The sequence below is a fragment of the Nicotiana tabacum genome, chromosome 7 (assembly GCF_000715075.1).
Source record: "Nicotiana tabacum cultivar K326 chromosome 7, ASM71507v2, whole genome shotgun sequence".
In the NCBI taxonomy this organism is placed as follows: Eukaryota; Viridiplantae; Streptophyta; class Magnoliopsida; order Solanales; family Solanaceae; genus Nicotiana; species Nicotiana tabacum.
This window is the reverse complement of record NC_134086.1, coordinates 127,542,894-127,565,248: the sequence shown is the minus strand read 5'-3', so window position 1 is coordinate 127,565,248 and position 22,355 is coordinate 127,542,894. Positions and strand designations below refer to the sequence as shown.

At 37.8% G+C, this 22,355-nt stretch overlaps 3 protein-coding genes across 5 annotated transcripts; 2 read left to right on the top strand and 1 right to left on the bottom strand.

Moving 5' to 3' along the window:
• Positions 1–1,028: 1,028 nt before the first annotated feature.
• On the bottom strand, positions 1,029–2,918 carry LOC107788027 (uncharacterized). The gene is made up of 5 exons (XM_016609668.2): positions 2,583–2,918; positions 2,187–2,501; positions 1,890–2,072; positions 1,671–1,847; positions 1,029–1,553 (listed from the first exon to the last, which is right to left on the bottom strand). The coding sequence occupies exons 1-5, from the start codon at positions 2,916–2,918 to the stop codon at positions 1,029–1,031; spliced, it is 1,536 nt and encodes a 511-aa protein (XP_016465154.2).
• A 6,726-nt stretch (positions 2,919–9,644) lies between these two features.
• LOC107818887 (uncharacterized) lies at positions 9,645–18,906 on the top strand. Of its 3 annotated transcripts, none has more exons than XM_075217606.1 (4): positions 9,645–11,752; positions 11,874–11,982; positions 18,233–18,384; positions 18,487–18,906. In XM_075217606.1, the coding sequence occupies exon 1, from the start codon at positions 9,757–9,759 to the stop codon at positions 11,587–11,589; it is 1,833 nt and encodes a 610-aa protein (XP_075073707.1). In that variant the 5' UTR covers positions 9,645–9,756; the 3' UTR covers positions 11,590–11,752; positions 11,874–11,982; positions 18,233–18,384; positions 18,487–18,906. The 3 variants fall into 3 exon arrangements, with proteins under 3 accessions (XP_075073707.1, XP_016500445.2, XP_075073706.1); XM_016644959.2 differs by having other exon boundaries at positions 11,864–11,982; XM_075217605.1 differs by having other exon boundaries at positions 11,864–11,982; positions 18,225–18,384.
• LOC107818884 (uncharacterized) lies at positions 15,392–16,024 on the top strand. The gene has a single exon (XM_016644954.1). It carries the CDS (start codon positions 15,392–15,394, stop codon positions 16,022–16,024), a length of 633 nt encoding a protein of 210 aa, XP_016500440.1.
• Positions 18,907–22,355: the final 3,449 nt, after the last annotated feature.

Here is a 22,355-nt window from a genome sequence, read left to right as displayed (position 1 = left end):
TGTACCATGAAATGACACTTCTCCCAGTTCAGAACCAAGTTGGTCTCGATGCACCGTTTCAGCACACGCGTCAGATTTGTCACGCACTCATCAAATGAATTCCCCACAACTGAGAATTCATCCATGAACACCTCCATTACGTCCTCAACCATGTCAGTGAATATGGCCATCATGCACCGTTGAAATGTGGCAGGTGCGTTGCATAGGCCAAAGGGCATCCGTCTAAAGGCATAAATGTCATACGGGCATGTGAAGGAGGTCTTCTCTCTGTCCTCCGGTGCAATGGAGATCTGATTGTACCCTGAGTACCCATCAAAAAAACAGAAGTGTGACCTCCCTGCCAATCTGTCCAACATCTAATCAATGAAGGAAAGTGGGAAGTGGTCTTTCCGGGTGGCTAGATTCAACTTTCGATAGTCCATACAAATTCTCCAGCCTGTGACGGTTCTTGTTGAGATCAATTCATTGTTGTCATTTGTCACAACCGTCATGCCACCCTTTTAGGAACACATTGCACTGGGCTCACCCAGCTGCTGTCAGAGATTGGGAAAATAATTCCCACATCCAACCACTTTATCACCCCCTTCTTCACCACTTCCTTCATGTTGGGGTTCAGCCTCCTCTGATGTTCCCTGGAAGGTTTGTGCCCCTCTTCCAGCAGAATCTTGTGCATGCAGTAGGCAGGGCTGATCCCCTTGATGTCTGCCATGGTCCACCCTATGGCAGTTTTGCACTCCTTTAGTACCTGTAAAAGTTTTTGAACCTGCACTAGATGAGATAATAATAGGTAATGTGGAGTCAGGTCCCAGAAATTCATACCTGAGGTGGGTTGGCAATGACTTTAACTCCAGCTTTGGTGGTTCTTCAATGGATGGCTTAGCTGGAGGAGTTTCTCTCTTTTCTACGTGCAAGGGCTCAAACTTTAGACTTCTCTCCCAGAACCCTCTACCTTCCAATGCCAACACCCATTCCACCAAATTCTCACCATTCACTTCATCCAAGTTCATCAAACATGCAGCAAGGGGGTCCTAAATTGTCAACACCTCATCATCAGACTCTACAATTACATCCACGACATCAATAAGAGAGAAATTGGCGAACTCGCTTGGTCGCCTCATAGACTTCTGCACATTGAACGTTATTTTCTCGTCATTGGGTCTCATTTTGAGCTCCCCAGTCTCACAGTCAATCAGGGCTCTTCCCATGGCCAAGAATTGTCTTCCTAAGATTATAGGAATCTCTTCATCCACTTTGCAATCCAAGATCACAAAATCTGCCGGGAACACAAATTTCCCCACCTGAATAAGCACATCATCAAGGATACCGAATGGACGCTTCACAGTCCTGTCGGCCAGCTGCAGCAGTATGGAGGTGGGTCTAGCTCTCCCAATACCCAACCTCTTATAGATAGACAGGGGCATAAGATTAATGTTGGCCCCTAAATCACAGAGCGCCTTAACAAAGATGAAATTTCCAATAGTGCATGGAATTGTAAAGCTACCTGGATCAGACAGCTTTTCAGCAATAGGTCTCGTCACCACTGCACTACAGGTCTGAGTAAGTGTAACCATAGCCAAGTCTTGAAAATCAAATTTCCGGGACATCAAGTCCTTCATCATTTTTGCGTACCCAGGCATCTCCTTTAAAGCTTCAATAAGTGGAATATTTACCTGGATTTGTTTGAGCATTTCAAAGAACTTTTTATACTGCTCCTCCTTTTGATGCTTGGCCAGCCTCTGTGGAAAGTGTGCAGGAGGTCTCTTCTTCCCAATCACTTGGGACTTCTCTTTATCAGATTCTATTTCAACTACTAGCTCTTTAGCTGGCTCAGCTACTTTCTCGGTCTCCTGCTAAATGTTCTTTTCTTCCAAAGAAGGTTGGACTGTTACTTCTGTGAGTATCGTAGACTCATCCAACTCAATGGGCCCTGGAATGAATGTCTCAGCCTGTATATTTTCCCGGGCTCTCTCTTGTTCTACATCTAGATCCCTGCCATTACGGAGACTCACCGCCATCAGCTGCTTTGGGCCCTGATCTTTTGGATTAATCTGGGTGTCTGCTGGTAATGTTCCCTGAGGACGATTGTTCAGAGACATTGAAATTTGGCCCAATTGCACTTCAATATTTTTGATTGCTACGTCATATGCATCTACTCTTTCATTTATTTTTGCATTGGACCCAATAACCTGCTGCATCATTGCTTCAAGTCTCGTGAACCTATTTTCTTGCCTTCCACCATGTGGTTGCTGAGGTGGGGGATACCCTTGCTGCTGATTGTTGTACCCTTGTGCCCTTTGATAAGGTGCCATATTGTTGGGAGGTCTCATACATCCCATGTTTCCAGCGTTGTACTGTGGCTGAAGTGGCCTGTATGGCTGCTGAGTTTGCTGGCCCCAGTTCTGATTGCCCTGTCTCTGGCCTCCATAGTTTGACACATATTTCATGTCTTCAGGGTGCTGCTGATGATGATCATGTTCTGCATTCCAAGGATTACCAACTGGCTGACTAATGCAAGATGTGCACAAGCCTCCATTGGTAGTATCTACAATGTGCACTTGCTATTTCTGCCCTGATTCCTCCACCTTTTTGGTGAGTATGCTCATCTGTGTCAAAAGGGTCGCCATATTTTCAGCCATGGAATTTGATGGATTAAAAGGCACTGAGTGTACCACTAGAGTGATAGGTGCATTTCTCGTCGTCCACCCCGAATTCTGAGCCATTTTGTCAAGCAGACTCTGACCTTCTCTCCATGTTTTGCTCAAAAATGCCCCACCAGCTGAGGTATCTACAATGTTCTTCATGCTATCTGACAGTCCCATGTAAAACCATTGTCCTAACATCTGATCTGGAATACCATGGTGTGGACATATAACCAATATTCCTTTAAAACGGCTCCATGTCTCATGTAGTGTCTCCATTGGTTTCTGTTTAAAGCTCACGATCTCATCAATTTGTTGAGCTGTTTTGTTGGGTGGGTGGAACTTGATATGAAATTGCTTGACTAACTCATCCCAAGTTTGTATAGAGTTTACGAGGAGTGAGTTTAGCCAGACCTGAGTAGCTCTTGTCACCGAGAATGGAAATAATAACAGTCTGATTGTTCCTAAGTTACATTGGGTTGCCTTTGAGTTTTGCAAATCGACAGGAAGTTCTTCAAGTGCTGCTGAGGATCTTCGGCTGGTGTCCTAGAAAATAGTCCCTTGTTTTGCAGCAAGTGCAGCATGTTGTTCGTGATATGGAACGATTCAGCTTGTATCGTGGGCACAACAATGGCAGTGGCCAGATTGTCAGTTGTGGGTTGTGCCCAGTCATATAGTGCAGCCTCAGGCATAGGAGGTGCCATATCTCTGACGTTTCCGTTGACGTTGTCTACGTCACCCATGTCAATTTCAAGTTTGTGTGTTTGATGAGGTTGTTGAAGTCTTTTGTTGGCACGATTCAATTTTTGGAATGTTTTCTCGGGGTCTAAGAATCCTTCAAGTAATTCGCCAGTCCTCGTAGAGTTTCTAGGCATACACCTGTGCAACCACGTTAACAACCGTCAAAATTTTCAATCAAAACTTGGTGTAGAGAAAACTGACTACACTAAGAATTTTTGTATTTCTATTAATGGTAATTGATAATTCCGTTAGTTCCCCGGCAACGGTGCCAAAATTTGATCACGCCCAACTATGCCTTATAAAAAGGACAATGCGGACGTTGCAAATATAACCTGTGTATTCTGCCCAAAGTCGAATCCACAGAGAATTAACCTATCAATCACTATCTTTAGAACTACTAAACTCTTGAGAACCAATTTCCCCAAACATTTGAATCACAATTGATGGTGTCTTCAATAACTAAAATTGCAATTAAATAAACAGCTGTAAACTAAGGATTCTAAGGTTGTAAACTATAATGAGAAAACGCTAAGGTAATGACTTCCCCTATTGATGGAATCCCTTCTGTTTATGCTTCATACAAATTGACCAACACCTCTCTATCAACCATGAACGCTCATCTTACCGTAATTCTCTACTGAGTAATCACAGTAATATACTCAATGCACTCTCCCGAGGTACACTAGCTAGCTCTAATTAACACGGTTCACTTTAGATTGCACTCAAGGCTTCGTTATCCCTAATCCCGCCTTTAAACCCGCAGTTATAGATCCCTCTTATACTTTGGGAGTGGTGTTATTCAACAATAACCTAAATATGCACTCTCTCCCGAGTTATGCACACTAAATAGGCACAGCTAATTTTAGGATCCTGTCAATTAACTACAACATACACAAAGTTGAACAAGTAAAGATTGAGACTAGCAACTTGTATTAACATAAACAAGAAGTTCATCCCCAAATAGGTTCCATCAAAACCTTAGACAAAGGATTTAACTACTCATAACTATGGGTAAATAAACTAAAACAATATTCATCATAAAACTTGCAAGAAAAATAAAGAGAAGAAGAAACCAAGATGTTTTGGGTGCTCACTCACACTTGTTCCTCTTGCCAAAAAAACTCTCCAAAATAATACATGCATCTCTTGGGTGAAGTCTAGTGTTTAAAATAGGGTTTTGGGCTACAAATCCCGTATTTTACACTTTAGTCCCTGAAGTTCTCTGCCTCCACCGCGGTCAAACCGCGGCCAAACTTGCTATCTGATTCTCACTTTGTTTGCAGCCCTCTTCTACCGTGGTTCTTCCGCGGTCGCGGTGGAACCGCGACAGTACTCTTTCAATTCTGACTTGAGCTGTTTCGCGTGGTTTACTTGACGGAATTTTACGATCGGCCTCTTTTTCTCCATATTTGATCCCAAAAGTACTCCATAGCCTTCTCTGATCATATATAACCTGCAAAGCATGAAAAACACTAACAAGAGCATTTTGTTATCACTTTTATCATCCAAACTATACAAGAAGATGGTTATTTAGGGCCTAATTATAGTTAAATTCACCTATTATCAGCTGCCTAGTAGCCATCAAAGTTGTATTCATGAGAGCTCTAGAGACTAGGCCAAAATCTCTTAGGAGCGACCTTACTCCGCTCTCATATAGGTGAATTCATGAAGTGTATACTGTAGACATATAAATTTTATTAAAATTAAATCCATGAAATAATTTGGATTATATTTTAAATTCACGATATATTGGTCCAAATAAATACTATGGGTTAATATAATTGAATTAATTATATAAGTCCAATATATATGGATTAAATAAATAAGTCTTAATACATTGGGCTAAAGTGATGAGTTTAGCCCAAGATGTCATCTTCCTAGAGGTCCAGTTTGATGCCACGTGTCAAATGATGTGGCATGCCAAGTCAAAAAGAAGAGACAATGAGACCATGCCACGTGTCAAAATGACAAGGTATGCCAAATCAAATTAAAAGGCTAATGAAACTGCGCAACATGTGCAAGTGACATATTCTGGCCAATCAAATGCGACCTTGTCACTCTTCAATCTGATTGGTCGGAAAGAGTTTGTGCTCATCACAAGTCTTCCATCCCACAACTATAAATAGGGGTCTTTATAACTCAGAAAAGACACCAGGAATTATAACAAGAAGACACAAGAGAGCTCGTGGATCAAACGCCAGAATTCTCTGCAAACTGCAAATGTTCAAGCATTCAAGCACTTCAACACAAATTTCAAGTATTCAAGATCAAGAACGAAATCAAATTAAATACAAGGCGTTCAAGATCAAGGTTACTTGTTCGTGATACAATTCGTGGCAACAATCAAAGTGTTCATAATGGATAAATCAAATTCAGATTCAAGCTCAAGCTCAAAGGCCCTTGAATTTATATTGGAAAAGTAGAATCAGAGGAATCATAGAGATTGTAACACTTAAATTACCCGAAATCAAATACTACAATTGTTGCAATATTTTTCGATCTTGATTTTATTTTTTCGACGCAATTGATTGTCTACACTAACTCTTAAGTCCAAAAGAGTTAGTTGTGTATAAATCTTTACTTGGTTGAATAAAAATTTTATTTTTACAAAAAAAAAATTAGTTTGTTATAAATAGAATTTTATTTATGGTGAATGTCTATATTTAAAGAGATTTTAAGATTCATTACTTGGTGGCTAAATCACCCTCTCCCTATAAATAGAGGGTTCTATTCCATTGTAATTCATCCCAATATCAATAAGAATTCTCTCTCTGCTTTTCTCTGCAATACTATTCTTCTTCTTTTATTGTTTTATAATACGTTATCAGCACGAGACGCTAATCAATTGAGTAGAAGATTTGGGATTGAGCATAATGATTGTCAATTGTTCCATGAACTTCCTTCATGATTAAATTCTGGATTTAAGGTAAGTATTTTACTTTTCTCTTTCAAATTTTTGACATTCTATAATTTGATTTTAAATACAAGCAAAGACGATAAAATGTGATTGTAACTCTAATGGAGTTTGAAAGAAATTATAACCACCCAAAGTGGTAAAATTTATATGCCTTGCCATGATCAAATTCATGTATGATTGTGGGCAAAGAATTAAAAACCCATCCCATTGAATTTGCTCCATTCTTATTCCCTTAAGAGAATGTGATTGCAGTATGTAATAAGTCTGAAAGAAGACAAAATTATTACTATGAATGTATCAATGAATGTGGACGTAGCAATAGACGAAATTATAATCGTCATTATTGTAACAACGAGAACAATAAGGATTCTCAAAATAATCTTCACTATGTGAAAGTAATATTTGTCACCGATTTGACATGAGATTTTGTAAAGCACATAGAGATGATTATGGTTCATTCATGATGTGAATGTGACAACATGTGATTTATGAATACATATTCATTCTTGGAAGAATATGAGTGTGCTAGTGGTATATACCACACTCACCTCTAGAAGGAGATTTGAGAGGAAATAAGAAAATAATGTCATTATTATGGCATAAATGGTCATTGGTCACGTACTTATTATACGCAAAAATATTTCGACAATATGATTATTTAAAGACAACAGTAATGCAAGAAACATATCTTGCATATAATTTTGACCATAACCATAATGGTATAACTTCCTTCTTAAAAGAGATATTCACCATATGGATGTTGATGAATATGCGGTACTACAAAATTAATTGGGAACTCTGCAAGAGCCAATTATACTATTTTGGAGAAACGCAATTGATTACCAATAAGGTATTATGTTGTAGTAAGTCTCAAAGAAGCTTATTCAGTTTCCAAATTATACGCGAAAGCGGTTTGGTTATATTGAGACTATAAATAAAGAAAATATTTGATGTTTTCTATTACTACAACTTGTAGCAGGGTAATATGTATGTAAAAAATTACTCATTTTATTCTCCAGTTTGTACTACACAAATAAAAGAATACCACACTAAAGTGGATGTTTATTGATATAAAAACCCATATCATAATAAACTTGGAGTTTATTGATAATTGCACACGTCATGGTGTAAACCTGAAGTTTATTAATATTGATAATTTATTCAATTGGCATAATTGGTTTAACCATATCAATTTAAGTATGATGTGCAAAAATAATAGAAAATTCACATGGGTAAATATTAAAGAACTAGAAAGTCCTTTATGAATTCTCCTATGTCGACTGTTCTCGTTAATTAATATACCGACTAAAATTGGGATTGAATCCCATGAATGTTGGAAATATCAAAGGTGAATATGGGCACAGTCACCTGCCAGGTATACCACGCAAGATGCATCTATGAGATGGTTACATGTGCGATTATTATTAACCTGCAACCTGGTGTTTGCGAGGTAACTGCTCAATAATTTAATTTAGAGCATATTCCAGATTTTTTTTATTCAAGATAGTTCATCGTGATAAGTTGGTTTGCATCACAGTTGGTTTAGCAAAATGATTTATTGAGTGCCTCCACTTAATAGCTAAACAATTACTTATACCAAAGTTATCTATATCAGTTTGATATAGGTTATATACGAAAGTATATTACATTATCCCCTCACAAGTGGTTCAGGGCCAGGAACTAAATAATTCTATCTTATTATTATTATTATTGATGTGCGGTGTATATTTTAATTAACACCATGACACACAAAGATGGGCTTTCAAAGTTGAGGAAACAAGTTAGTTTTTCTAACATGAGAGGGATACATGATAAACAGTTGAGAAAAAGTTACGTGGAATGAATTATCATTTGTATATATAGATCCTCAAATACGATAATATGAACTTGAAGTTCATAAAACGATAATTCATCTGCAATATATTGCAAAGTATGCTAGAATCATTTGCTGACCAAAAGAAAGTAACTATATTCTCATTGCAAATGCTCCTATTAAGTCCTAGAAGACAAAGTCTATAGTACGCTTAAACCATATAGACAAATTGGTTTCAACTAAACTTCTTGATAAAGAAGACGAGCAAATGATCAAAATGATCATAATAAAGGAGGCAAGTGATCTAGAAGATCACATGACATAACACTTCATAAAATCTCATGAGAGATTCAAGTACCTGAATATATGAATGAAGAGATCTCTATGTTATGTCTTTATGAAAAAATATTGGAACCGATATAAAATGTTTGTCGACGACATCTATCATAGCGCTAAGTATAGATGAGGATTTTAAGTCTATCGAATATAGACATAAATGTATTGGCCAAATGGAAGAGACATAATTCAAGAAGAATTGATTCAATATGAAAGACATATAGTTTTGTCTATATTGTTCAAATACTTGAAAGTATAAAGTCAATGGTATGTGCAATTAGTTTCCGATATCTTATATGTCTAGCATGACATAAAAACTTGATATGCATCTAAAGTCTATTATATGGCTTATATGACTTAACTTATATGACAATCCATGAAGGATTTAAGTCGCTTAAAGCATATACAATTCTGGGTCTTGAAGTACCACATCCTAAGTGCAATTTGTGCACATATGTATCTTGCTATAACTATAAGCATGATAATGTGATAGCGAGAATACCTCTATGGAGATATTGAAAAGGCCATTCTACAGAAGTTTATGAAGACATTACATCTCTATCAAGAATGATGATTTCAAGATGCAATATATTCATTCGAGTTAATATGATTTATTTGTTTATCAAGTCTCTACCAAAGACCGTTTTGAAGATGGTGCACAAGATTGGAATGCAAATGCTTAAAGATGTGAATTGATGCTCTCATCAGGGGGAGTTAATGCACGTTGCACTCTTTTTCCCTTACAAGGTTTTGTCCCACTGGATTTTCCTTGCAAGGTTTTTAACGAGGCAACCAAAAGACGTATTATTAGATATGTGTACTCTTTTTCCTTCTCTAGAATTTTTTTCCCGCTGGGTTTTATTTAGTTAAGATTTTAATGAGGCACACTATTTGTTGAATAGACATTCAAGGGGAGTGTTATAAATAGAATTTTATTTATGGTGAATGTCTATATTTAGAGAGATTCTAGGGTTCATTACTTGGTGGCTAAGTCACCCTCTCCCTATAAATAGAGGGTTTTATTCCATTATAATTCATCTCAATATCAATAAGAGTTCTCTCTCCCTACTTTTCTCTGCAATACTCTTCTTCTTCTTTTATTATTTTATAACACGTTATCAGTACGAGACTCTAAGCAATTGAGTAGTTGTGTTCAAAACCACAAGCTAGAAAATGATCAAAATGGCCCTTAATTTATAGGGATTGGACTATTTTAGTCCTATTTTAGTAGTCTGCTCGTGTTTCTCAATGTTCTGCACGAATCCCTGTTGCTAATCAAATTTTCTCCTGCAGTTTCATCGCCTGTATCCATGTCGGTATCATACCTTCGGCGTTGTCTACACACCCGAATACCCCTTCGGTGCCTTTTCACAGAATCTTCAGTTAATTCAGAGCCAACCTCATCCTCAACTTCAACACCCAATTTGGTTTCAAACCCACTTTTCAAATCTAGAGTTTCAGAACTGATTTCAAAGCAGCACTGGTCTCAACTGAAGGACCTAATTAAACCCATTAACCCAACTTATTTTCTCCAACAACTTTTTGATTCTGGTTTTGATTCTACCTCCATTTTGCCTTTCTTTAAATGGTCTCAACATGGTTATCAGGTTTACCACCCTCTTGACCATTTATTCAAACTGCTTATTTTGTTAGTCAATGATAAAAGATACCCAAAGGTTCGATCTTTATTGCATGATTTTGTTAAGTATGGGAAAACCCATACGGTTTCTTCTGTTTTTCATACACTCTTGACTTGTAGTGATAATGTTTGTGCTAATTCTATTATTGTTGACATGTTGGTATTAGCTTATGTTAATAATGCTAAGCTGGATTTAGCTCTGGAGGCTTTCAATAGAGCTGGAGATTATGAATTTAAGTTATCTGTATTGTCGTGTAAACCGATGCTTAAAGGGGTGGTGAATGAGGGGAAATTTGAGGTAGCAGAGCTTTTGTATAAGGAGATGATTAGGAGGAGAATTGAGGTTGACATGTACACATTTAATATTGTGATTAATGGGTTGTGTAAGGCGGGGAAGTTGAATAAGGCTAAGGATGTGATGGAAGATATGAAGGTTCGGGGGATTATTCCGAATGTGGTTACTTACAATACATTGATTGATGGGTATTGCAAGAGAGGTGGGGATGGGAAGATGTATAAAGCTGATGCATTTTTGAGAGAAATGGTGGAGCAGGGGGTGAGTCCAAATGAGAGAACTTATAATACTCTTATTGATGGGTTTTGTAAGGATGACAATGTTGGGGCAGCTATGAAGCTCTTTAAAGAAATGCGGTTTCAAGGGATGAGACCGGACATTGTGACGTTTAACTCGTTAATTAATGGGCTCTTTGGTGATGGGAAAGTTGATGAGGCTCTTGGTTTACGTGCAGAAATGTTACGTTTGGGGTTGGAGCCTAATATTCGGACTTATAATGTACTGATAAATGGGTTTTCAAAAATGAAGATGTTCAGAGAGGCTAAAGAGTTGTTTGATGATGTTATGAAGCAAGGGTTAGATTTTAATGTACTTACTTTTAATACAGTTATTGATGCTCATTGTAAGGCTAGCAAAATGGAAGAAGCAGTCGCACTACGTGAGTTGATGTCGAACAAACTGATTTGTCCTAACATTTCGACATATAATTGCTTATTGGGTGGTTATTATCGAGAGGGAAATATTGAAGCAGCAAAAAAGCTACTAGAGGAAATGGAGGAGAAGAGTGTGAGGGCTGATGTAGTAACTTACAATATTCGAATAGATGCAATGTGCAAAAGGGGAGAATCAAGAAGGTCAGTTAGACTTCTGGATGAGATGTCTGAGAAAGGGCTGATCCCAAGTCACGTGACTTACAACACTTTGATGGCTGGCTATTGCCAAGAAGGAAACCCCAAGGGAGCTGTTACTATTAGGAAAAGAATGGAGAAGGAAGGAAAACAACCGAATGTTGTTACTTACAACGTCTTGATTAAAGGTTTCTGTCAAAAAGATAAGTTGGGAGAAGCAAATGCTTTTTTGAATGAGATGTTGGAAAAAGGATTGGTACCCAATAGAACTACCTATGACATTATCAGAGAAGAAATGATAGAGAAGGGATTTGTCCCTGACATAGATGGACACCTCTACAATGATGTTGTCAATTGTTAACTATGGTGGAGAAGTTTGAGAGCGGTCTAATAGACCCATTCTGTCATTGCTTTTGGTACCCCATATTCTGTCAATGTTATTTCACACTTAAACTACTTTTGAGTACCCTGTTCTTCGAGAGGGAGCGAAAATCTTTGTGGTTCTTGGTTCCAGTGCAATGCAGGTGTGTGCTTTTCTTCTCTTGACACTCTTTCTCTCTTTTGGTTAGAGTAGTTAAAGATACGAGTTATATGGAGGTTATCTCATCTTCATAAATTTTTTTGTGTGCATCAAGGATTGGTTAGTCATATTGAATGGGTGCAACTCAATGGAGGATGTGTCTGCTTCTCTTTTGCGCCACAAAAACAATCTTCTGTGCTCAGACATAGTCGCAACTCGCAACTGATGCAAAAGGTGAAATTAGATAACAGTTCTTTAGTTCTTGTTTTTTCATTTTCTTCGTGCAATCCTTCTATGTGATTATACTGAGATATACGTCATAATGGTGTCAATGGATGAGCTGTTATTTCCGAGAAATGATGGTTGATTTCATCCAATATCTGGTGATGTTCATTTCGCTGTTGAGTCTTTACCACTAAAATCTGTCAACTGATGTATAATATGATACACAACATATTAATGTACTCAGGTCCCTGAGTATCATGTAACAGTTGAGTTAGTTTTGCGAGGGGTCTGTGATGGATAGATTAATGTTCTTGAATCAATACAAGATTAAACTGAAATACTGCTCAAATGCATGGAAGATATAGAGTTGTTGTGAGGAGCCATGCATGAATGTCAAAATAAAATGGTAATTTGAGCTCTTGGGGAGATTGTTTGCCCTTTGTAGGAAGGTTCAACTTTATGAGAACCTTAGATAGATGGTCGGTTAGACATGATGCTAGCTCTGAGTTAATTGAATCATTTAAATGATGAAACTGTAAGTATAAAGATCCAAAAGATAAAAGTATGCCAGATAAATGAGGTTGCTGATATTGTCCTAGAAACTTACCTGCAAGAGTTTGAGACTATCTTTTTTATCAATATAATCATTACTTACCCGTTCAAAGAAAAAATATCTGAAAGAGTTTGAATTGTTCTTCCATACTCTTATTTTATTCTCCTGGAAAAAATGGTTCATACAATAAATGATTTGCAAGTCATATGTACTGTCATGCTTACAATATTTAGATACTTACAAAATTTACATTTTTGGTGTAAGAGGAGGACCATTGTACAGGACATAGGAAACATCCGGACCTTATGAGCTTCTTTCGCTCATAGTAGGAGACATCCAGGACTACTTGTACATTTTCAGCCACTGCATATAAATGCAACAGAAATGAATAACACCGTAGACATTGAACTCTATTGATCTAATAATAGGAACGTGTTACTATCTTCATTTTGCTACTAGGAATTCCAGTTTGTAGATGATTTGATTTAGATGAAACTAGTATTCCCTACTCATTCTTTCTCTTTAATTCAAGAGTAGGTAATGTTTTCCGGGCTTATGGTGGTGGGAGTTGGAATGAAGCTGCATAGCATTGTCAGAATATGACTTCTAATCTAGTTTTTGTTTGTTTACTAATTGTATGGACGAAAAACTTCACGTCATATATTTGACTTGGTCAATGGAGATAAAGCCTTTGAAGGCCATGACGTGTCGATGTTGTGACGTGTCGACCTGACCCAAAGGTCGAGGTCACGTAAGGAAGACAAATTTTCGTCGAGGACGAGTTGGCTCGACATAAGGCGAGGACGAGGACGAGTACCCGACCTCAGTACGCAGTAACGACTAATTTAAGGATTTTGATTTCCTAAGGGAATATTCTAGTGAATATTCCTCTCTGTTGTACTATCTAGGGTTTTATGGCCCATGTACCCTTATAAATAGGAAGAGATGAAGTTCTAGAAAAGGGGATCAAACATTTCTGTAATGAATAACATTGACATTCTCCGTGAAGATTCTCTCTTTGTTGAATACATACAAAGTTTACCTTTATACTCCTTTTCTTCTATCTTTCTCTCCCGATCCAAGAAGAATCAGAATATTCAATTGCTTATCATCATCCATCATTGCCAGAAAGCTCAGTGTAAAATCTCACCCTTGTCAGGTGAACCTTGTTCTATTTATTACTTAAATGCCATTTATTGCTATTTTCACGTTCTTAAGCCATTATTGCTTTAAGACACTCTTATCTTATAGTACACATCTGATACTCTCCATAAAAATACTAGATTTCCTACTCGGATATTATATTGACTTGGATTAATCCTTTTCTCTATAAATCTAATTGTATTTAAATCTAGATTTAAATTTTGGGTTATATAGTTTGGTGCCATGTGTGGGGATTTCTTAGTCAAATTTTAGTTTCCATTCGGATCTACAACTTTCGTGACTTGTTAACCTAACGTGCTGTAAAGTTATCCTTTCTCTTTGCGTATACAAGGATTCTACGGCAAGTAACCAAGGAAACAGAGCAAAGGCAACGGAAAATGTCCCGCTCAACCTTATGAGTGACATCGACGAAGGGTATGAAACCCAAGATGAGGAGGTAAACCCTACGGCCTCCCCCAGATTAGGGAAGTCACCTACCTACACCCTTTTGTAACACCACTAAACCGAATGGGATAGGGGCTTCCACGTCTGCGGGAGAGGGAGCGCCACCCGCCATGAAAAAGCTCCTCAAAACATGGTTGAGCGACACTCTGGACAGCGTAATAAGCAAGCAAGCTCCATGCGCGACCATGGAGACCACCGGGATCCATGCAACACAGCGTAGGAACGAGCAAGGCGAGCTACCCGACCCTCCTACTTCAGGTATCGCTCATACAATTGTTTGACAGTGCAGGTGACAGCGTCTTCGCCGCCGTGCTAAAGAGAATGGAGGAAATGGAAAACGAAAACAAGATGCTCAAGGAACAAATGAAGGAGCATCATGAACGGGTAGACAAAATGCCCCCAAACTGCTTCCAAAAAGAGACGCTGGTAGGTTTGTGGAATAGCCGTACAGGGAGGAAGCGACTTCTCATGCCATACCAAAAACTTTCAAGATGCCCCTGTACCTCCGAATCTACGACGGAACGACTGATCTCGAAGACCATGCGACTCACTATGTCACCGCCGTAAAAGACAACGACCTCACCGAAGAACAAGTTTCCTCCATCTTGTTGAAAAAATTAGGTGGAACCCTCACAGGAGGGGCGTTAACGTGGTATTCGCAGCTGCGGGCCTATTCCATAGAAACATTCGAAGAGATAGAAGACAAGTTCGTGACGGCACATGCTAAGGCCAAGAAAGCCTAAACGAGGGTGAATGTTCCTAGCCCGATTCCACATGGTGAGGATGACTTTACCAAACCTCTCCGAAGGAATGGCCATAGCAGCCTGTCAAAACGGGCTGCACAAAGAAGGCTCAAAGGCGACCAGAAAATTACTGAGTCGATTAATGAAGTACCCGCCGGCTATGTGGGACGAGATCAATGCCTACTGTGCCGAGGTCAGGGCAGATGACAAAGACCTCAATGGGCCAACCCAACGACTCACCTCAATACAATCCGAACCCCGGAGGGAACTCAGGGACAACGCGAGGAGAGACCCTCCAGTACTGCAATGGGGCAGAGATCGGCATCAACCTTACATCAGGGCACCCGTCCCTAACTTCCGCTGTGAAGACGATACTTCTAGGTCGAGATCAGACATTCACAAAAACGATCAAGGTATGCGCCCCTTACTCTCTGCTCATAACTTTTGTGTGTCACCTACAGAGGTGGTCTACACACTCGAGAAGCTCGGAAAAAAGGTGAAGTGACCACCAAAGATGAGGTCCGACCCAGGCACCAGGAAGTCAGACGCCTTTTGTGAGTTCCACCAAGAACGTGGACACAAAATGGAAGATTGCCACGCTCTAAGATTAGAAGTAGCGAACCTGCTGCAGCAGGGACACCTCAAAGAATTACTCAGCGACAAAGGCAGGAACACCTTAGTAAGGGGTCGAGAACGCCCAGGCCCACCAAAGCGGCCCTCGCCCGCTCGTACCATCAACATGATTATTGGTGGCAGTGACGACGCCTCCATCAATGACATCAAGTCCACCACCACTCACAAACTCAAGAGATCAATCACCCACGAATGGTATGACGACCTCAAAGAAAGTATCATCTTCGACGAGTCAGATGTCGACGGTTTGACTTTCCCTCACAATGATGCACTTGTCATTACTTTATGGATGCTTGATACTGATACTAGGAGAATTATGGTAGACGACGAAAGTGGAGCGTGCATCATCCATCCTCGGCTCCTCGTACAGATGCGACTTGAGGATAAGATAGTGTCCCACTGCATTACACTAACCGGTTTTAACAATGCAGCTGAACGAACTTCTGGCAAGATCACACTCCTCGTCCTTGCTGGTGGGGTGACGCTAGAGACCACATTCCATATCATGGATTAGGTTACCGCATTCACCGCCATCATAGGTCGACATCCTATGAGGGCAGCCCCCTCCAGCTTGTACCAAGTGATCAAGTTCCTGACCCCCGGGGAATATTCAACATACGACGAGAACAACACACATCTCGGGAATGCTATTGGATCGCCCAGAACGGTACGACGACCCAAAAAAAGAAAGAAAAGGAAGCAAAGTAATCAGCAGGGTCGAGGTCCCTGCAGGTCGAAGCCAAAGATACCATTATGGACCTAGAGACGGTCGAAGCCGTAGGGTCGACCATAGAGGACCTCGATCCCGTCCTGCTAGACCACACCGACCCTAGCAAAAAGGCCTACATCGGTTGCAAACTCCAAAACCCAGGTAAATTTAGTCAATTCTTAATAGCTAACGCAAATTTGTTTGCCTTTAGCCATGCAGATATGCCCGGTTTTTGAACATTTTCATGACCAACCTTTGATAGGTAGCTCCCGCGTTCTTCAACCCGAATGGCATGACCCTGTAGCAGTACGTTCCCCTGTGAGTGATGAACGTAGTTTTTTCTTGGTCGTCTTCCTCCATGAGTATCTTATTGTAGCCTGAGTAAGTGTCCAGGAAACTTAGCAACTCATGTCTTGTTATCGTGTCGATGAGTTGGTCGATGTGTGGCAATGAGAAAGAATCTTTTGGGCAGACTTTGTTCGGATCGGTAAGTCCACGCACATCATCCATTTCCCGTTCTTCTTTTTGACCATTACCACGTTGACAATTCACTTGGGGTACTTAGACTCCCTAATAGAGCCATTGGCTAATCATTTCTCTACCTCCTCGTGGACGGCTTCATTGATGGTGGGGTTGAACTTTCGCTGGACCCGCCTTATTGGGGGTAGTAGGGGTCGACATTTAGCTTGTGCGTGGCTATCTCTTTGGTGATGCAGGGCCTATCTGCATGGCTAAAGGCAAATAAATCTGCTAATTATTAAGAATTGACTAAATTTACCTGGGTTTTGGAGTTTGCAACCAATGTAGGCCTTTTTGCTGGGGTCGCTGTGGTCTAGCAGGACGGGATCGAGGTCCTCTATGGTCGACACTGCGGCTTCGTAGAGAGAAAGGATAACTTTACAACACGTTAGGTTAACAAGTCACGAAAGTTGTAAATCCGAATGGAAACTAAAAATTTGACTAAGAAATCCCCCACACATGACGCCAAACTGTATAACCCAAAATTTAGATCTAGGTTTAAATACAATTAGATTTGTAGAGAAAATGATTAATCCAAGTCAATATTAATATCCAAGTAGCAGATCTGATATTTTTATGGAGAGTATTAGATGTGTGTTGTAAGATAAGAGTGTCTGAGAGCAATAATGACTTAAGAACGCGAAAGATAGCAATAAATGACATTTAAGTAATAAATAGAACAAGGTTCACCCGACAAGGGTGAGATTTTCCATTGAGCGTTCTGACAATGATGGATGATGATAAGCAATTGAATTTTCCGATTCTTCTTGGATCGGGAGAGAAAGATAGAAGATAAGGAATATAAAGGTAAACTTTGTATGTATTCAATAAAGAGAGAATCTTCACAGATAGTGTCAATGTTGTTCTTTACAGAAATGTTTGATTCCCTTTCTAGAACTACATCTCTATCTCTTCCTATTTATAAGGGTATATGGGCCATAAAACCCTAAATAGTACAACAGAGAAGAATATTCTCTTAGGAAATCTAAATCCTTAAACTAGCCATTACTGCGTACTGAGGTCGGGTATTCGTCTTCTGTCGAGCCACCTCGTCCTCGACGACAATTTGCCTTCCTTACTTGACCTCGACCTTTTAGGGTAAGTTCAACACGTCATGGCCTTCAAAGGCTTTATCTCCGCTGACCAGGTCAAATATATGACGTGAAGTTTTTCGCCCATAAACTAATGTCTTTGGATTTCTGATTGAAAATTCTTGTTCTTATCTATTTATTTCATTTCCTCCTTAAAATAAAATTAAGAATTATAATGGACCCCTGTTAAATTTTTTGAATTATTATCTGTTCCTGATCTAATGCCAGATTGTTCTTCACTGTATTCTAGCTTGCCCATTGGAAATCATAGTATGTTACTCTTGCTTTGATATTAACCTTTTAATTGTGCTTGGAAAATCCTCTTCAAGGTCTTACTGTCATAAGTAAGTAGTTGTGCTTTCTTTTTTGGGATCTGTGCCTGAAATAACATTTAGGCTGACAGGTACAACGATGAGTTGGAATTCCTCGGGCATTTCGAGAAATATGATTTTGTGGTGTAGATTGCAAAATTTGTAGCGTTCTAGAGGCCCGTGATGGAATATTTTTCCTGGATCCTTGACTTGTTGATGACCACGTTCCACAATGTGATTTATGGTGAGCGACATGCCAAGATAACTCTTGTCTGGCTAGGAGTACTCACGTTGAGCCTCATATATCTATTCTGCAAAACATGGCATGACATTTTGATTTGATCAGGTTTTTGGAACAATACTCTGTATCAACATCTCGATGAGAAAGTTAGAGAAAGATAATAAAGAGTATTCTTGAAGAGAATTGTGTGACTGAAGTAGGGAACTGGAGGAGGCACTCTTTGTTACTTTTTCAAGAGAGAATGCAGGAGCCAGGAACAGAAGCTTGATGTTTTTCTGCTGGAAAATTGGTATAGAATTCTCAAATCTGCTTATTCTAACCTGATGCTTCCTTAGTGGAATCACCAGGAATGGAATCCTCTTCTTTTTCTTCTTTTACCCTTACTAATCTATTTGGTACTGTAAAAATGCATGAAAGAACTATCCAACCAAGTTCTGAAATCCCCATTGCTTGTGTTCTCTCTGTAGTTCTTTTATTACTTTGTCACGTTACTCGCTTCCATTAATTATTATATTACTGTTGTTATTGCTTGTTGCTTTATTCTTACCGTTTCTTTAGCCGAGGGTTTTTCGGAAACAACCTCTCTGCCTTTATAGGATAGGGGTAAGGCTGCGTACACACTACCCTCCCCAGACCTCATGTATGGGATTAAACTGGGTTTTTTGTTCTGTTGTTGTAGTATTTACTATTTTTCATATAGACTGAAATAGAGAGCGCACTAATTCCCCTCCCCCAAAAAAGGTAATGCGTGTGTTGTTTGCTTCTTGGTAAAGTTCTGGTGGGCGTAACCTAGAAGATTACAAGAGATAGAGTTGAATCATTGTAATTTCTAGTTTCTATTATGCTTTGACCTTGTTCATGATAAGTTTGCATATCGCTTGATTGTAGGACTGTTGTATTTATCGACAGAACTTCACAAAATTATTACTCATTCAATTTAATAATATATCGAACAATCGTTGTTTGCGACATGCTTCTGACCAAAATATTGTCTCTAGAAGCTTTTACTTATTTTTTAGTCGAGATATCTAGAAGACTTTTCTGAAAAGGGCTCCTTATGGGTAAATTAAACAAGGAAACGAACCCATTCTGGTAACGAGGGCCTATTAGAAGAAGTTCTAATGCACTCCTAAACTGATTGTTCTTCTTGAAATTACAAACAAACCCCTCTTAAATCAAAGCTCCAAATTGTATGAGAAAAAAAATGAAAGAATTATTTACCTCATTCATCTAATCTCATCCACGCTTTAAGCATTTAATAATCCCTACATCCAGAACAAAATAATAAAGTTCAGTCCTATCCTAATCTATCTTTTTCGCGCCATCCGTTGCTACCCTTATCCAATTCAACAAACTTTGACATTATTTAAATATTAAAATGATTACTATTCGATTAATTATTATTTTGAATATCTAACTGAATGATTTGTGATTAGAGTTGCAATCAGTTAGGCTGAAATTCCATCTTTACTTTACAACTAGTTAATTTACCCGTCACTTCGCGCGATCGTTAAAGGGAAATCAAAATATGAATAAATAATAATTGTTAGAATTTTTGTTATAAAAAATTTATCTTTACTAATCAAGGAAGCAACAATAATTGTTAATTTCAAAGTCATCCTTAATATTTACTAAAATAGTAACTCTTATTCTTGTGCTTTTTTTTTTATACCAAAAATATTAAATTTATGAATTAACAAAGTAAGTATTATGTTTAAAGAAAAAAAGTAAGTCTAATCAAGTCTATTCTATATCTCAACATCATTCAATGAATGATAAAGGAAATAGTAAGATCAACTTTATCTTTTACATATTCTCCAATATAACAATATCAATTGTTCCTTTTAAAAAAAAAATCATTTTATATCCAAAGTCACTTAGCTAATAATTAATTAGGCTTCGTGCTAGTATAAATATATAAAAAGAAGAATTCCCCTCTAATACAAAAGCAATAAGTCAAATTGTACCTAACGCAATAAAAAAGTTTTTATATTTGAATTTGTTTACCCATATGTGTAATAGAGTTCAATGAAGCATGAGTCAAGTAGCCAGTCTTGGTCAATTTAGAATATGTAAAGAAACATATTAAGATTCAAATTAATTCTCCCCAGATATCAAGGTTTAAAATTACAAAAATAATTATTACATCCACTTCATGTTAATATTATTAAAAGGAGATTTTTGTGTTTTAATTTGAAAATAATGCTATAACCTAAAGAACATTACCCTAAAAACTGCATATATGATATGATAGATAAGATTTCAGGAAAAAGAACAACTACAGTGCATAATTGATTGTTAGCCAAATCTCATAAACTAATATCTGCAAAACTAATAAATCAAAATCCGAGAGTGTGTGGAGCGGGGGCATAAGCCATGAATCTTTAGTCTTTTAGTATTTTATAAATTTATAAAATAAGACATAAATAAATAAAAAATCTGAAAAATATGTTTAGAATTTTTTAATCAATACTATATACACACACTATATTAGTACACATACTGATATGAATGTAAACGTATTAACATATTACAGCTTATACACTTCTAGTATATTTAGAATAGAGTTAATATAGATTCAGTCAAGAAACTATAAAAAAAAATATAAGACTTACTTTCGGAGAATTATTCAAAAAATGATTGATAGAACCAATTAAAAACTGAAAAGTTAAACAATATAAACATACCTTAATAAAATAGAAAGATGAAGAATAAGAATTAACAAAAACATATACATGGTATCATGAGTAAGCACCATGGTCTGGTGATATAGCGTAGTGAAATATGGTCTTCTTGCTTTTCCAATAAATCCCTTTCGAGAAGAAAATATATATTATAAAAAACTTTCTCACTAAATATAAGAGAGATTTCATCTTCTTCCCCAAAAATTTGTTTATTTATTAAGAAGTCAGAATTCATATCAAGCAAATGAAGAGCCATGTGAAATTGTAGATGAACTCTTACTTTGTTAGGCGAGATAATTCTTCTCTGTTGAGTATGTTCTTTGTGCTACACTTGATGAAGAGAAAACACTGGGAAAATGGAATAAATAGAAAGATTATTGTAGCTTTTAATTACTGTCATTATTTTCATAATTGAAACTGCCTTATACTTTATTTTTTACAATTGCAATGGTTGGATCCTTTCTTTTTAATGCTGAACCGTTACATTCTTCAATCTTAATTCTTAACTAGGAGGTGTAAGTTATGGGATGTGGATTTAAAAAAAAAAAAGATATATAAAGGAAAAAAAGAAAGAATAAGTCAAAAAAAGGAGAATAAAGATAAATAGAACACATATACTATGAAGTATGCCATATCACCTTTTTCATTCCTAACTTTATATATATATATAGATAGATAGATCTTACAAAAAAAACCCTCTGTCATTCAGAATTTACGAGTTTAGTCAACTTGAGAAAAATTAAGAAGTGCCAAAAAATCTATTTGTTGAAAATTATTTTTCCTCCCTTGCCATGAAAATTAAGGCAAAATTGACGACTCTTTAAACTTCCATTTGATTCATGTTTCAAATTCTCTTACTCTGGTTTGGAATTTGGATTCCAAGTATAAAAGCAATAAGTGGAAATACAAATGAGCATTTTAATTATATTATTAATAAGTTTTGCTATCGGGAGGGGAACTTTGGCGTAACTGGTAAAGTTGCTGATGTGTGATCAGAAGGTCACGAGTTTGAGCCGTGAAAACAACTCTTACAGAAATGCAAGGTAAGGTTGGTCACGGGTTTAAGCCGTGAAAATAGCCTCTTATAGAAATATAGGGTAAGACTTGTCACGAGTTTGAGCCGTGGAAACATCCTCTTGTAAAAATATTGGGTAATGCAGCGTATGATAGACCCTTGTGGTCCGATCTTTTTCTGGACCTCTTACATAGATGGAGCTTAGTGCACCGGGTTTCTTCTTCTTCTCCTTTTTTTTTTTACAGTCAAAGACTAGTTAGGAATTTCTAATATAA

Bases quoted from the DNA above. Each gene is read 5' to 3' on its own strand.
- LOC107818884 (XM_016644954.1), top strand. From the start codon at position 15,392: ATGAGGTCCGACCCAGGCACCAGGAAGTCAGACGCCTTTTGTGAGTTC.
- LOC107818887 (XM_075217606.1), top strand. From the start codon at position 9,757: ATGTCGGTATCATACCTTCGGCGTTGTCTACACACCCGAATACCCCTT.
- LOC107788027 (XM_016609668.2), bottom strand. From the start codon at position 2,918: ATGGAGACACTACATGAGACATGGAGCCGTTTTAAAGGAATATTGGTT. The intron at 2,502-2,582 runs GTGGAGGAATCA...TGCATTAGTCAG, and splicing joins TGAGCATACTCACCAAAAAG to CCAGTTGGTAATCCTTGGAA. The intron at 1,554-1,670 runs GTAAATATTCCA...ACACTTACTCAG, and splicing joins AAATGCTCAAACAAATCCAG to ACCTGTAGTGCAGTGGTGAC.